Consider the following 16,620-nt stretch of genomic DNA (forward strand, 5'->3'; position numbering starts at 1 on the left):
CCACTTTCCTGTCTTTTCCCCATAACCTTTGATTTCCCCTACTGATCAAGAATCTATCTAACTCGGCCTTGAACATATACAGAGACCCTGACCCCACAGCTGTTTGGAGCTTTGAGTTCCAAAGAAATTCAATACTTTGAGAGGAGAAATCCCTCCTCATTTTAGTTTTATATCAGTGCCCTTTTATTCTGAGGCTATGCCCTCTAGTCCAAGACTTTCCTACGACAGGAAGTAGTCCCTAAGCATTTGAAAATCCTTCATGTTTAAATACGATCACCTCTGATCCTTCTAAATTTCAATGAGCCCCTAACTACTTAATCTTTGCTCATAAAACAGTCCCTATTTCAGGTAGCCTTCTGGTCTTACTGGAGGAATGGATTTGAGACAAACATGACACCTTGATCTGTCACATCTAATTCCTAAAATCATCTGCTGAATTCCTCTGCTAACTTCCTCATGCGGCATAAGAGTCTTCCGAGTGGAACAAAAACAAAAGTTGCTGGAAGCTCAGTAGGTCTGCCACCAAGTGTGAAGAAAAAGTCAGCATTAACGTTTCTGGTCCGGTGACCCTTCCTCAGAACTGTTCTCAAACTCATCTAAACTCACCACTTAAACACAGTGGCTACAAGAGCAGGTCAAAGGCTAGGAGCACTGTGGCGAGTAACTTACCTCCTGACTCCCCAAAGCCTGTCCCCCATCTACAAGGCACAAGCCAGGAGTGTGATAGAAAACTCCCCACTTGCCTGGATAAGTGAAGGTCCAAAAACACTCGAGAAGTTTGACACCATCCAGGACAAAGCAGCTCGCTTGCATGGCACTACTCCACTTATACATCTACTCCCTCCACCACCGATGCTCAGTAGCAGCAGTGTGTACGATCTACAAGATGCACTGCAGAAATTTACCAAAGATCCTCAGACAGCATATTCTATACTCACGACCACATCCATCTAGGTGGACAAGTGCAGCAGATATAAGGGAATACCACCACCTTCACATTCCCCTCAACGCCACCCACCATCTTGACTTGGAAACATAATTGCTGTTCCTTCACTATCTCTAGGTCAAAATTCTGGAATTGTATCCCCAATGGCATTGAGGGTCAACCTACACCAGGTGGACTGCAGCAGTTTATGAAAGCAACTACAACTACTTTCTCAAGTGCAACTGGGGAGGGGCAATAAATGCTGACCAGCCAGGGATGACCACATCCCACAAATGAATTTTTAAAAAAATCCAAATCTTTGCGGGGCCGTCACTCAACTTAACTTAAATCAGCTTGTAAGATTAGTTCACTGTCAGCACCAGAGTTCACTCAGTCAGGATTTAAAGAAAAACAGTAAGGCTTTTCCTCAAATAAAGTTTACAATTTTAACAACAACTGTTATTACATGAACAAACTTCATAATTTTACCTGCTAATGCTTGCTGATGCATTATACATCAGTAGTTGACAAGAGAGGGGCAATTTTGCAAAATGCAACAAAGCCTGCATTTGCACCAAGCATGGCTGGGTGGTAAAAAAAAATCTTGACTTGAATTTCTTTCTCAAAAACATCCCATTTGAACTTATTGTAGATATTCTCACCCCATAATCCCTCAGTCAGGGGCAAAAGGATAGAAGATTTTCAGTTGTTATGTCCTCAAAACCCATTTGCACAAAAAGAAATCAGTTTGGAGGAAGACTCACTCAACCCAAAATGTTATCTTTGACTTCTCTTCACAGATGCTGCCAAACCTGCTGAGTTTATCCAGCAATTTCTGTTTTTGTCTGTGAAAAAAAGTCAGCTGGGTTGTGTCGATAACATTAATGGATTCTTCAAACTGCAACTACTGCAGCACTGACTTTCCATCCAGTTCTACAGTAGTTGCTGAAAGTCATCACCGGACAAAAGTTCCAGTCATCTTGCTAGTGTGAAAGCACCAAGTGATGTGTTCAGGGTTGTCACTTATTTCTTTTTTGTTCTCAAAGTTTATGAATAAAGAATCATTGACCACAAATCATTGGTCCTTTCATTACTTCATCTGCAAATGATTTCTTTTGTGGATGTGAAATGATGCTCAGTGCAGGCCTTACTTTTTCTGCTGGTTGGGAAGAACAAAATCATGACTGGACTTGCAAAACAACCTTCAATTTATCATTTTTCTTTATCCAAAGCACATTGTTCAAAGGAAAGCCATCCATCAATTTCAAATTCCCCTTTTTACATATTTGGTATCACGTAGGTAAATACTTGTCTTTTACAGTTGTGCACAGAAAATTCATTTTCCCGTTCTGTGTGGAAGTTGCACATATTAGTTTCTTTTCAGATGGCTCAGGTTAACCTATCATTATTGCTTTACCTTGGAGTTCATGATGTCATTGTGATGCTGGATATACTGCAGGTAGACCTCTGGATCTGTGCTTCTGGAACACGAAGTTGCTTGCTGCTTTCAAACTGAAGGCACCAGTGTTCATTTTTGTGACTGATTTATTTGTGTGGCCCCTCATCAGCTTGCGTTGCACAAATATTAGATACAGGCCGTTGTAGTGTTCCCTATAATTTTTATTCATCCTGTACTTACATATTAGCTAAGTAGCTGAAGAAATAAAGCTCAGGCCTGCAAAGGATTGGCAGAGTGCCATAAGCTGAGATGCTTTTGCAGGCTCTGCATGGACATGATGGGTTGAATGGCTTCCTATGTTTATCTGTTAAAACACTTGCGAATTTTCAAATTATTTTCTTAATTTTGACTTGGAGCTGTGAACTGAGAGCTGAAAATCATCTTTACTCTGTGGGCTAACAAAGTGCGGAGCTGGATGAACATAGCAGGCCGAGCAGCATCTCAGGAGCACAAAAGCTGATGTTTCGGGCCTAGACCCTTCATCAGAAAAGGGGGATGAGGAGAGGATTCTGAAATAAATAGGGAGAGAGGGGCAGGTGGACTGAAGATAGATAGAGGAGAAGATAGGTGGAGAGGAGATTATGGGTGGGGAGGTAGGGAAGGGATACGTCAGTCCGGGGAGGACGGGCAGGTCAAGGGGCCAGGATAAGGTTAGTAGGTAGGAAATGGAGGTGCAGCTTGAGGTGGGAGGAGGGGACAGGTGAGAGGAAGGACAGATTAGGGAGGCAGGGACGAGTGGGCTGGTTGTGTGATGCAGTGGGTGGGGGGGGGGGGGGGATTTTGAAGCTGGTGAAATCCACATGGGAACCATGCAGCCCCATGATATCAAAGCAGAATATGAGTTGCTGTTCCTGCAATTTACGGGTGGCATCATAATGGCACTGCAGGAGGCAGTGGCTTGCATTTAAAAAAAGAGAGCAGACAAGCTGTGGTTTGTTTGAGGCCAAGTCTGAAGTTAATTGGTTGAGACTTGGTGCCAGCAAGTCTAAGAAAGACATTATGTTCTAGCAGATGGCAGATACTGAATAGAAAATGGAAACTCATGGGGAAATGCTCAGTCTGACAGGAAGAGGTCAGAGTTTGGACCTAGGTTTTGTATTGTGTTTCCTGTGAAGAGTTCTTGCTGCTGATGTTACAGCATGAAGATTTGAAAGCTTCCTGCCTAACCTCCCATTGATAGCTACTGCAATTTCAGAGAAGAGAAACCAAGTCTCGCTGAGTTCCTCTGCGTGAATGAACATAAGTGCCCCTGATCAAAATCTTCAGAAAATCAACAGAAAACAATCAACTCCCCTTGTAAAACAATGCCTCATGATAACCATTGAAGTACTCTACCCAGTTTTGTTATTTTCTTTGCTAGAATGTTTCAGGTCACCGGACCAGAAACATTAACTCTGGTTTTTTTTTCACAGATGCTGCCAGACCTGCTGAGCTTTTCCAGCAACTTCTGTTCTGTTCCTCATTTACAGCATCCACAGTTCTTGTGGTTTATTTTATTTCTCCCTTAACTGTGTTTATTTGTCTTTTCTGCGAATGGCTGAAAATAAAGGTTACCTGTTGCAGAGATATTAATTATTTTGTGTACTTTTGCTCTCTAAGGTTACTGCATTATTAATAAAGTTGGTAAATCTTTTCTTTTGCCTAAAAACTGATGTTGAGAATTAATCATTCAGAGAGTCTAGGATTGGTTATTCAAAAAAAGACCCGTTAAGACACATAGGGGTCAACTGAGGGTCTTTGACGTTTTTAATTTTACAGTGTTGGTAATATAGAGGTAGAAAGAATTGGTTCGGCTCTCTGTTTTTGTCTTTTAACATTTGCGTTGGCTTCACACTGTCACTTTTAAAGACGTATGCACCTATACGCTCAGGCCCCTCTGCAACTGCAACCCCTTTAGAATTTTACCCTATGTGCTATATTATCTACCCATGTTCTTCCTATCTAAATACATCATCTCACGCTTCTCTGCATTGAATTACAACTGCCATCTAACTGCCCATTTCACTCGCCTGTCAGTCTTTTTGAAGTTCGACACGGTCTTCCTCAGTTTGCTTTGTTTACAAGTTTTGTATCATCCACAAACTTTAATATTGTCCCCTCTAATATAGATCACATATACAAATCAGAAAAAGCAAGGGTATCAATACCAATGCCTGGAAAATTCCACTACAAACCTTCTTGCATGAAAACTATCCGTTTTTAATTTATTTCCATCATGTAGCCAATTTTGTATCTGCATTGCTGTTGACCCTTTTATTTCATGAGCTACAACTGTACGCATAAAGGTCTACTAAGCATGTACACCTTTTGGAAGTACATGGACACCACATCAACAGTATTGCCCTCAACAACTCTTACTTCTTCAAATCACACCAGTAAATCAGTCCAACATGATTTTCCCTTTAGAAAACAATTCTGGCTCTCCCTAATAAACCCACATTTGACCATGTGACTATTAATTCTATCCAGGATTCTAGTTTCCAGAAGTTTGCCCACAAAAAAAAAGATTAACCCTGAATGGTCTGCAGTTGCTGGGATTTCTTCTAACTTTTATTTAAATAAGGGCACAATTATGGCAATTTTCCAATTCTTTGGCTCCACCACCAAAACCATGCTACCACCCCACTGCCTAAGAAATTACCACACTCACTTCCTTCAATATCCTTGGGTTCATCTCATACGGTCCAGGTATTTTTGCATCATTAAATACCAACAGCTAATCCAAAACCTTCTCCTGATTCATTCTGAACCTCTGCCACCACGGATTTGGTAACACGTGCTTCCTTGGTAAAGGCAAATACAAAATATTCATTCACCACATAAACCATGCTCCTGCCTCCAAGTGTAAATCTCCTTTACGGTTCCAAATCTGCCTAACTCCTCCTTTTTCTATTTATAAAGACTTTGCGAGTCCCTCCTATGTTAGCTACCAGACATTTTGTCTCCACAATCTCTCTTGGCTTCTTTCACTTGCTTTTCCACCTCCCTCAAACATTTTACAGTTAGCTTGGTTCACAATTTTATTTTCTACTTGACACCTAGGCATTTTTTCCATTCTTTATCTTAAAACTGTACCTCCTTTATCATTCAGGTGACTCTGGATTTGTTTGCCCTACTTTTCCCTTCTGAGGAAGGGAATATACCTTGTCCAAACCATCTCTTTTTTGAAACTAACATATTGTGCAGTTTCTCCACTAACCTTTAGGACCAATCCATCCGGCCCAGATCTGTTCACACCCAATTGAAGTCAGCTCTCCCCCATGGCCCACTGTCATCTTAAACTGCATGGTATAATGTTTAACGTCCCCTAAACGTTCCCGGCCTGTACTTGATCTACCCAGTACATCTTGTCCCAAAAATCTGGTCAAGCAGTGGTTCCCTTCTCGACTTGAACATATACAACAAAAGTAGTGTTCAGGAAGTTTTTAGCAGAATTCTTCCTCCTTTCTGCCCTTACCACAATCCCAGTCTACAGGCAGGTAAATGAAGTCCCCCATTACAATAACTTCAATGCTTGCATTTCTCATGATTTAATTGCAGATTTGTTCTTTTACACCCTCCCGGGTGATTTAGTGTTACAGTATGTCACAAAGTATGTAAAGAGATAGGCAGTGCAGAAAAAAAATCCATAAAATGTGGCCTAAGGCTGCCATAACTGACATCCACCACTTACAAATGGCCTGTCATTGCCTCTGAGAATGAATGAAAAATGGAGACATTCTTCGGATATGGTTTTGCTGGCCGGGCAAAAATGTATTGCCAATCTTTAACTGCCCTGGAGCAAATAACGGGGACCTACCACCTTGAAGTGATTCACTCCTTGAGATCTCGGCACATGCATAACATTGCCGGGAGAGGATTTTTGGGATTTTGATTCAGCAAGTGATGGAATGACAATGTAGTCCCAAGTCAAGATGGTGAGAGACTTGCAGGGGTATTTGCAGTTGATGTTCCAAGAATGACATTTTCAACATAGAATTATTAAACTGATGCACAGCATGCACGATGGCAACTCCAATTTGACTTTTCATTCAAGTTGAGGCGTGTGTTATATGCAGACAAGTATGGTATGTGTTTGGTCCGAATTGATTTTTGTTACTTTGTAACATTTCTTGCACTAAATTCTGCATTTCTCACCCAACTTGTGCGACTTCAGCCGCACAATCTAAATGTTCATTATAGCACTTTCAGGAAGGAATAATAAATAATCGGTAACATGATATAAATTCAGAAGCATTGTGGAAGGTACTCACGAGCTGTGGGCATTGAGCCTGCTCAGCAGATTTGAGACAACAGAATAGCCCGATGGCAGGACGAAGACCAGATACAATAGCGAGTAACTGACAAGTGTTTGAAACTATCAACATTATTCATTGTGGCTTAACAGGAAAATAAAAGATGTAGTTTGAGTAGCTATACTGGTAGATTAATTTGAAGCCTTTGGTGATTCACAGATTAGTGGACTAACCTGTCCAACTATTCCACAACGGGAAATTTGCATTATATGTGCGCACAAACTGCATGCTGCCACTACAGAACTATCAGGTAACAGGCCAAGAAATTATAGAACATGAACACCTTACACAGCCTAAAATAGACTTGAAAACCAGAACAGACTGGGAATATGAACTTTAGATTGTTCTGGACAATCTGTTCACAAGACAATTTCCTATCCCCACAACACTCAACCCCTTTGTCATTGACAGTATAACAACTTCAATTTTTGATTATGTTATTTAAATTACAGTTAAACAGCAAAATATAGCAAGGGGTGTTTATGGACCCAGGATATTATGAATGCTTGGAACCAAACAAAATCAAAACATATGCAATCTTTTGCCAATTAGATTACTTAAAATGTCAACGTTGAATTAAATTTAGGTCTAAACTTACTGAGAAATGTGGCATTAATTCATCCTTTTCCTCCTGTGTGAAGCCGAATACTGTTAAAGTTTTGGGCCTGTGATCAACCACCATGTGCATTTGCGCGCCTCTTCCCCTCACGCTCCTGCCTCGACCTCGACCTCGTGTTTGCATAGTCTTACCACGTCCTGCAGGAAGAATGCCCAGTCTTGCAGCCTGAAAAAGACAACAGATTTGGTTATGTCCTTTTGCAAAACACAAACACTGCTAGTTTGAGCCAGTGTCAGTGATATCTTTGTACAACCTGATTCTTCATTGTCATATGGTGTTTTGGCTTTCATTAACAGGGGGATTGAGTTTAAGAGTCGTGAGATCTTGTTGCAGCTCTATAAAGCTTTGGTTAGACCTCACTTGGAATACTGCGTCCAGTTCTGGTCGCCGTATTATAGGAAAGATGTGGATGCTTTGGAGAGGGTTCAGAGGAGGTTTACCAGGATGCTGCCTGGACTGGAGGGCTTATCTTATGAAGAGAGGTTGACTGAGCTTGGTCTCTTTTCATTGGAGAAAAGGAGGAGGAGAGGGGACCTAATTGAGGTATACAAGATAATGAGAGGCATAGATAGAGTTGATAGCCAGAGACTATTTCCCAGGGCAGAAATGGCTAGCACGAGGGGTCATAGTTTTAAGCTGGTTGGTGGAAAGTATAGAGGGGATGTCAGAGGCAGGTTCTTTACGCAGAGAGTTGAGAGAGCATGGAATGCGTTGCCAGCAGCAGTTGTGGAAGCAAGGTCATTGGGGTCATTTAAGAGACTGCTGGACATGCATATGGTCACAGAAATTTGAGGGTGCATACATGAGGATCAATGGTCGGCACAACATCGTGGGCTGAAGGGCCTGTTCTGTGCTGTGCTGTTCTATGTTCTATGTTCTAACACAGGTAGATAAACTGTCATTGAGGAATAATCAAGGATAAATGAAACAAAAATCAATCAAGCAGGAAAGCAAGTGAAATAAAGAAATTCAACAAATCAAACTAGTGCAAATATTTATGAAACTATTTTAGCTACCACCTTGGCTTCTTGAGTCAAGTGAGTGTTTTTTTTCATGGCAAAGCATTTTTTGCAACAATATTTTCCACTATAAGCATGAGTTACATATGCTTCTGCCCTTCAAAGACAAAATCAAGAACTGCTTGAGTGGGACAGGTAAGCTTTTGGGAACTCCTTATTCGAAGGTTACAAAAGCATATACATTACTAGAAAGCTTGTATTTGTACACCCTACTCAGTCAACTAACACTCCATCTACTGTGGTAGATGACAGATAATACATTCGCCTGCCTCATGTATAAAGATTATGAGCACATCCATTTAAAGTCACCGTATAACAGCCGGCCACTAGGGCAAGCCAAAACCTTAATTTTGTGTCATTTTATAATTTAGTGCCTTCCAACTGAGGCAATGCAAACTAGAAATCACAGCATGTTCTCTGTCCATTCGCTTAATAGAATTATAATTGACAGCACTCGGTATTTTGTTCTGAACTTATTGCTCCCATTAAATAAAATTCCCAAAGGCAGCACTTTTAGAAAAGGTCTAGGACTGAAATGTCAGCTTTCCTGTTCCTCTGCTGCTGCTTGGCCTGCTGTGTTCATCCAGCTCCACACCTCGTTATCTCAGATTCTCCAGCATCTGCAGTTCCTACTATCTCAAACTGAATGATGTTTTTCACAATAGACCAAAGACAATGTTAAAGGATGAACAATTTAAAGTAATTTTGTTGACTCAACAAAGCTGCAGCTTACAGAATATGTAGGTGTCACCAACAGAACGCCAAGTTCCAAAGTAGAAATGTTGGACATTGTCATACATTCAACAGATTACAGCAGTTGCCTTTTTTAATATCCATCAAGAAAATAAAAGTAACAGTGGTTAATATAAACAAAAGGCAAAAGGAATTTCTCCAATGCTTTTACCAATACTGAAATTTGGAGACAGCATTCCCCCAAACCCCTATGTCCTGAAAAGGGCAAATCAGATTAACATTAATAGCATGCGCTTAGCAGCTTTAAAATAGCACAAATCCCAGGACAATACACAGTGCCATTTAAAACAAAATTTGACAGCAAAGCCCACAATTTTGACCAGAAAGATTTAGCACAGCATCTCAAAGGAAAGGTAGTCGTAAAGGTTTAAGAGAAGAAATTCCAATATAAGACAGCTGCCAACTACTGGAGGACAGAAGCAAACAAGGAAACACCAAAACTGAGAGGAGTTCACAGGTTTCATCAGGTAACTGGAATTTAGAGTCAGAGAGCTGTAGAGCACGAAAACCATTCTGTCCAATTTGTTCATGCTGACCACATAAATTAATCTTGTCCCATTTGCCAACATTTGGCCCATATCCCTCTAAACCCTTCCTATTCATATACCCATCCAGATGCTTTTCAAATGTTGTAATTTATCACTTCCTCCGGTAGCTCATTCCATGCATGCATCATCCTCTCTGCATGGAAAAGTTGCTCCTTAAGTTCCTTTTAAATCTTTCCCCTCTCATCCTAAACCCTATGCACTCTTTGGACTCCTCCACCTGGGGGAAAAGACATTGGCTATTCACCCTATCCATGCCCCTCATGATTTTAAAACCCTCTGTAAGGTCACCCCTCATTTTCCGACACTTCAGGGAAAACAGCTCCAGCCTTTTCAGCCTCTCCCTATAGTTCAAATACTCCAACCCTGGCAACATCTTTGCAAATCTTTTTTGAAACCTTTCCAACTTCACAACATCTGTCTTATGGCAGGCAGGCCAGAATTTGAACAGTATATTCCGAAGTGGCCTAACCAACATCCTGTATAGACACAACCTGACCTCGCAATTCCTGTAATCAATGTACAGACCAACAAAGGCAAGCACATCAAACGTCTTCTTCACTATCCCATCTACCTGAGATTCCGCGTTTAGAGAACTACGAACCCGCACCCCAAGGTCTCTTTGTTCAGGAACACTCCACTGAACTTCACCATTACATATATACGTCGTACCCAGATTTGCCTTTCCAAACTGCAGCACCTCACATTTATCTAAATTAAACTCTATCTGCCACTCCTCAGTCCATTAGCCCATATGATCAAGGTCCTATTGTACAGTCCTGATGTAACTTTGTTTGTCATCCACTACACCTCCAATTTTGATGCCGTCTGCAAACTTACTAATCATGCCTCCTGTGTTCACATCAAGATCATTTATATAAATGACAAAAAGCAATGGACCCAGCACTGATCCTTGTGGCATAGACTGAGGGAAGCAATACCAAGGAGGGACTTGAACACAAGGAAGACAATTTTAAAGTAGTTCAGGCTTTGCCAGAGTGGAAGCCATTAAGCTCAAACAGTAGAGGGGATAATGGTAAAACAAGATTTTTTGGAATTGGGATACAGCAGAGTTCTGCATGAGCCAAAACTTGCAAAGAGCAAAAGCAAACAAAAAAACTTGAGGACAGCTACTTTCAGTGAATTGAAGAGGGATCCGGACATGTTGGTGGAAATTAAAGACTGGCAGGTAAAAGGAAATAACAAGTTTCAAAGGAGCTACTTTGCAAGTAAACTATACAGATTTTCACAAGTCTGACCAGAAGTGGAACCAAAGTTAGTGCTCACTGCATAGCTAAAAGCAACAATTAAAATGAACAATGGTACAAGAGGCTTCAAGAATTGTAAAAGAAATGAGGGGCAAAAATTATATCTGTCTTAGAGCATCAGAAAAAGTATATAAGGTCTTAAAAAAAATGCTATGTATCGGTGGCATCAAGAAGCCTTTACAACATTGAAGTTAATGAAATTGAGGGGGAAATTCTCCACTGGATGGAGCCATTTCTAACACGAAAGGAAGATAGACATGATTGTTCGCGGTTAATCTTCTCAGCTCCAGGGTATCACAACAGGAGTTTGCCAGGGTAGTGTCTAAGACAAAACAATCTTCCGCCATTTCATCCATGACTTCCCATGAAGTCACAAATGGGGATGTTCACTGATGGTTGTTGAATACCATTGTGACTGTTCAAATACTGAAGCAGCATGTCAAAATACAGCAAAACCTGGACAATATCCAGGTATGACTGACAAGTGGTAAGTAACATGTCAGAACATAGGAGCTAGAACTGCAAACAGACAATATTGCCCTGTGAGACTGCTGTACCATTTGATATGATGTGATGGATTTCATCTCAGCCTCAACTCCACTTTCTGGTCCCCTTCCCACATCACTAACCCATTAAACAGATAAAAAGCACAAAACGGAGGGACTTGAGCACACTTGTGCTCAAAACACAAAGCTAGCACACAGGCGCAACAGGAAATCAAAAAGGCAAATGGAATGTTGGCGCTTATTTCAAGGGTGTTGAAGTATTAGAGCAGGGAATTCCTCCTGCAACTATACGAGATATTTGTACTACTGTGAACAGTTTGGTCCTCTTACTTAGGGAAAGATGTTTCACTGAAGGCTGATCAAAGCATCTGCATCAGGATGATCCCAGTCAGGAGGGATGGTCTTTTGAGCAAAAGCTAAACAGGTTGGGACTCTACTCACTGGAGCTAAAAAGAATGAGTGATGATCTCATTGAAAGACACAGGAGTCTTAAGTGGCTTGACAAGGCAAAAGACGAAAGAGGATTCTTTCCCTTAGGGGAGCGTCTGGGACCAGAAGGCACATTCTTAGAATAAAGAGGTGCAATTTCAGCGTAAGAGGAGGGGGGGTCTCAGGGATGCCAGCCTTTGGAACTCGTTGCCACAGAGAGCTTGGGGGCAGAGATCTTGTGTATATTTAAAGCTAAGATGGATAGATTTTTGATCAGTAGGGCGATCAAGAATTACAACGAAAACACAGATAAGTGTTCCTGAGAAATATCGGATCTCTTTCACTACACTGAATTGTTTAGTCCTCTTATTAAAGGAAACATATTTTATTGGAGTCTGTTCAGAGAAGGTGCACCAAGATAATCCCAGTTAGGGAGGGGATTGTCTTTTGAGCAAAAGATAAGCAGAAATAGCTATTAGCTTACTGAATGATGGAGCAGGCTCAAAAAAGGACTGTACAACCTACACCTGTTCCTACTTATGATCTAATAACTACCAATTAAAAATCTGCACATCTCCTCCTTAAATCTATTCAGTGTCTTGGCATCCACGACAGTCCAGAGTAGCGAATTCCACAGACTCACTACCATACCAGAGAAATTACTGCTACTTATCATGTTCAAAAACTACCACCACTTGGCTTAAAACTATGAAGTCTCTTTCTACATTGCTCCACAAGGGGAAATATGCGCTCTTTGGCTACTTTGTCAATTCCTTTCGCATCTCATATACCTCAATTACACCTTCTCTCATTCTTGTAAACATGAGTAGGTATAGACCTAAATTGCTCAATCTCTCATGAGGAGAGGAACCTTCCGACTCTGGAATTAATCCCATGAACCATTTCTGGATTGGCTCTAATGCAATTACATAATTCATTATGTAAGGGCACCAAAACTATATGCAGTACTTCAGTCGCAGTTTTCACCAAAACCCCTGTACAGATGCAAAACCACTTCCCTACTTGTATATAGTCCATTCCACTAGCAATGAACGCAAAAAAATCTACTTACCTTTATTAGCTACCAAACATGCTGGCTCATCAAGTGCTAGCCAACGACCAATTCCTACACAAGAGAGAATCTAACCATCATTCCTTGACATTCATGGCAATAACATCACTGAAACCCCTACTATCAACATCCTGGGGTTTACCAATGGCCAGAAACTAACTAAACGAGACTAGCCATGTGAAAACCTTGCTGCAACAGCAGGTCAGAGGCTGCAAATACAACAGTGAGAAACGTACTTCCTGACTCCCCAGAGCCTGTCCATCATCTACAAGTCAGGAGTGTGATGGTTACCTGGATGAATGCTCCAACAACACTTAAGAAGCTTGACACTACACAAGACAAAGCAGCCCACTTAAACGGCACCACATCCCCAAACATTCAATCACTCCAGCAATCATCTACAAAATATACTGGAGAAATCTGCTAAAGATCCTTTGACAACACCTTCCAACCCACATCAATTACATCCATAAGGAAAAGGGCAGCAGATACATGGGAAAGCCACCACCTGCAAGCTCCCCTCTAAGCTTCTTATCATCCTGATTTGGAAATATATTACCCTTCTTTCATTATTGTTGTGTCAAAATTCTGCCATCCTTTCCTGAACGTATACTGTGGATGACCCACACCACAATGGACTCTAGCATTCAAGCAGGCAGCTCACCAGCACCTTCTCAAGGGGAGGTAGGGATGGATAGTAAATGCTAACTTAGCCAACAAAGTTTACATCCCCTCAACGCATAAAAAAATGAAACAAATGACTTCATTAATAGAAGCATAGAGGACAAAAGCAAGGAGATTGTGTTGAATGCTTCTAATCACTGATCATACTCCAGGTTATTCCCACATATCAGAGGAGAAGACAAAGATATGTGAGTAATTGTTCAAAGGTTACATGGTTTCGTGACATGAAGAGATTGGAAGAGCTTCTTGGAGATGAGAACACCAAGGATTTGACTGAGCATTAGTGGAACAATTTTCCATTAGCATCAATAATTACAGGGCACAAATGTAATATTATTGACAAAACGACAGTGAATTTAGACTTTTTTAAATACGGAATTAAAAAATCTGTAATATACTGTCCGAAGAGAAGTTGAGACAGAGATGCCATGCAGTCTGTTCCAAGCCAATAAACAGCTCGAGGTGAATTTGGCCTTTTTTTTTAATTATAAGAAGTTTGAGTAATAGAAGCAGCATGAATGGGTGGAGTCCACCTCCCACAGAATCAGCTGTTTAGTTTTCAGCAGTTGTTTAGGTTGTGAACCTGCCATACATCCCTTCCTTATCCAGCAAAACAGTGGAGTTCTCTCTCTCTCTGCCAGAATTTTCTCTTGCTGTTCCTTCCTCCTGGACTGGAGAAACACTGCATGTGAGACAAATCTACTTTACTGAATTTGTCTTTGCCAAGTTTGTGTTTACAGGATGTTACTGTATCAGAACAGTTGCTGTTTAGTTGTTAAATAATTGATTATTTTGTTAAAGGAGACTATAAGGCCTGCAGATACTGGAAGCCAGCATCTATAGGTGCGAAGCTGGAAAAGCACAGCAGGTCAGGCAGCATCAGAAAAGTTGGAAAGTGAACATTTTGAACCAAAACCATTCATTAAGACTATTTCTGGGTCCTCCTACCCCTCACAAAGAGAGGGAGGCAGGTCGGGGGGGGGGGGGGCAGTAGGAGAGATGGTGATAGGTGGATGCAGGTAGGGGATTATTGTGATTGGTCCATGGGAAGGTTGGAGTGGATAGGCAAGTAGGAAGATGAACAGGTTAGGTTAGGTCAGGTCAGGTCAGGTCAGGTCAGGTCAGGTCAGGTCAGGGAGAGGGCCAGAAATGGCTGGGGGTGGAGGGATTTTTGAAGCTGGTGAAGTCAAATGTTAACGCCGTTGGGCTGTAAGCTTCCAAGACGAACTATCAGGGGTTGTTCCTCCAGTTTACATTTGGCCTCACTGACAGTGGAAGAGGTCAAGAATGGGCATGTCGTCAGGAGAGTGGCAGAGAGAATTAAAAATGGATGGAAATGGGACGTTGGGTTTGTTGATGTGCGTAGAGTGCAAGATGCTCTGCGAACTGGTCCCCAACTCTGTTTGGTCTTGCTGATATAGTGCAATGGGAAGCAACAGATGCAATAGATAAGGTTGATTGAAGTACAGGTGAATCTCTGCCCAATCTGGAAGGACTGTTTGGGGCCTTGGACAGAGATGGTCAAGAGGTATAGGGGCAGGTGCTGCATCTCTTGTGGTTGCAGGGTAAGATACCGGGTGTGGAGGAGAAGTTTTTTTTGGGGGAGGGGCGAGAGTAGAAATGGCAAGGGAATCGTGGAATGATCAGTCTCTGTGGAAAGCGGTGGGGAGGGAAGTATTTTTTAGTGGTGGGATCTGATTGCAGGTGGCAGAGATGTTGAAGGAGTTTGAGTTGGATTTGGAGATTGATGGGGTGGTACGTGAGGGCTAAAGGGGGCTCTTTCCTTTTTGCTGTTGGGGGCATGGAGGGATTTGAGGGCAGATTTGTAGGAAATGGAGGAGATGCGATTGAAGGCATCCTTAATTGTAGAGGAAAGGAAATTACCGTCCCTAAAGTAGGAGGATATCTGGGATGTCCTGGTGTAAAACGGCTCATCCTGGGAGCAGATGCGGCAGAGACAGAGGAAATAGGAGTATGGGATAGCATTTTGCAACAGTGGGTGGGAGGTGGTGTAGTTGAGGTAGGTGTGGGAGTAAGTGGGTTTGAAATGGGTGTCGGTGATGAGTTGGTTTCCAGAGAGGTCCAGAAAGGGGGAGGTGTCAGAAGTAGCCCAGGTGAATTTTGATGGTGGAGCGGAATGTGCTGGTGAAGGTGATGAACTGCTCGAGCTCCTTGTGGGTGCAAAAGGCTGCACCGATACAGTCAACGATATAGTGGAGAAAGAGGTGAGGGATGGTGCTTGTGTAGTTGTGAAACAGGGATGTAGGAAGAGAGTTGCAAGGAGGTGGAGTTGCAAGCGTATGGGGTGGGGCAACTTTTTTAAAAAACTATTTATTGTAGGATTTATTCAAGACAGCAATTAGGCCACATCCCCTGCAGCAAAGGAATAAATTAAGTCGTGCACACACTCATACACATCAATGGGCCTCAGTCAATTACAGGACAGTCCCATCCAAACTGCCTGCTCCAGAGTCGCCATGAAAGAGGTCTCCCGGGGATTGTGAACTACATTTTAAGAACCTGGAAGACACAGTCATTAAAAAGATGACTATTACCTCCACTTGGAGCTGATTCAGCTTTTTACGCAAGTCTGTTGTATCCTCCCCCGAATTCAGCTTCTTGTGGAAATCCAGTTCTGCATCCAGTAATTCCTTCTGTGCCTGAACAGTTAAAATCAAAAATAAAAACATTTAAAGGTACATTACTTCACGGGATGTAGGTATCACTGGCAAGGCCAGCATCTGTTGTCTATCGTTAACTGCCTTTGAATTGAGTAACTTGCTGGACCATTTAAAGAGGGCAGTTCAGAATCAACTGTACTATTCTGGATCTGGAATCCCATGTAAACCAGACTAGGCAAGGATGGCAAATCATCTTTCTGAGAAGACATTACTGAACCAGATCGGTTATGCACAAATCGATGGCTGTTTTATCACATCATCGAGACCAATCTTATATTCCAGATAATTACTGAAGTTAAATTCCACCAGCATGTGAACTTACATCCCCAGTTACTCGTCCAGAGATGTGACCACTACATCACCTC

At 41.8% G+C, this 16,620-nt stretch overlaps 1 protein-coding gene across 7 annotated transcripts in view; it reads right to left on the bottom strand.

The window, feature by feature from the left end:
- Nucleotides 1–16,620, bottom strand: part of rbm27 (RNA binding motif protein 27) — a 142,078-nt gene that overhangs the window by 54,421 nt on the left and 71,037 nt on the right. For all 7 annotated transcript variants that reach the window (XR_009446605.1, XR_007248757.2, XR_007248758.2 and 4 more), the window contains exons 17-18: nucleotides 16,130–16,234; nucleotides 7,278–7,463 (exon numbers count right to left, since the gene is read on the bottom strand). Coding sequence is in view for 2 of the 7 variants with exons in the window: in XM_048543019.2 (XP_048398976.1) it covers nucleotides 7,278–7,463; nucleotides 16,130–16,234 (291 nt within the window). In the remaining 5 variants the exon portion in view is untranslated. The remainder of the gene's footprint in view (nucleotides 1–7,277; nucleotides 7,464–16,129; nucleotides 16,235–16,620) is intronic.

This window comes from Stegostoma tigrinum, chromosome 13 (genome assembly GCF_030684315.1).
Source record: "Stegostoma tigrinum isolate sSteTig4 chromosome 13, sSteTig4.hap1, whole genome shotgun sequence".
NCBI lineage: Eukaryota > Metazoa > Chordata > Chondrichthyes > Orectolobiformes > Stegostomatidae > Stegostoma > Stegostoma tigrinum.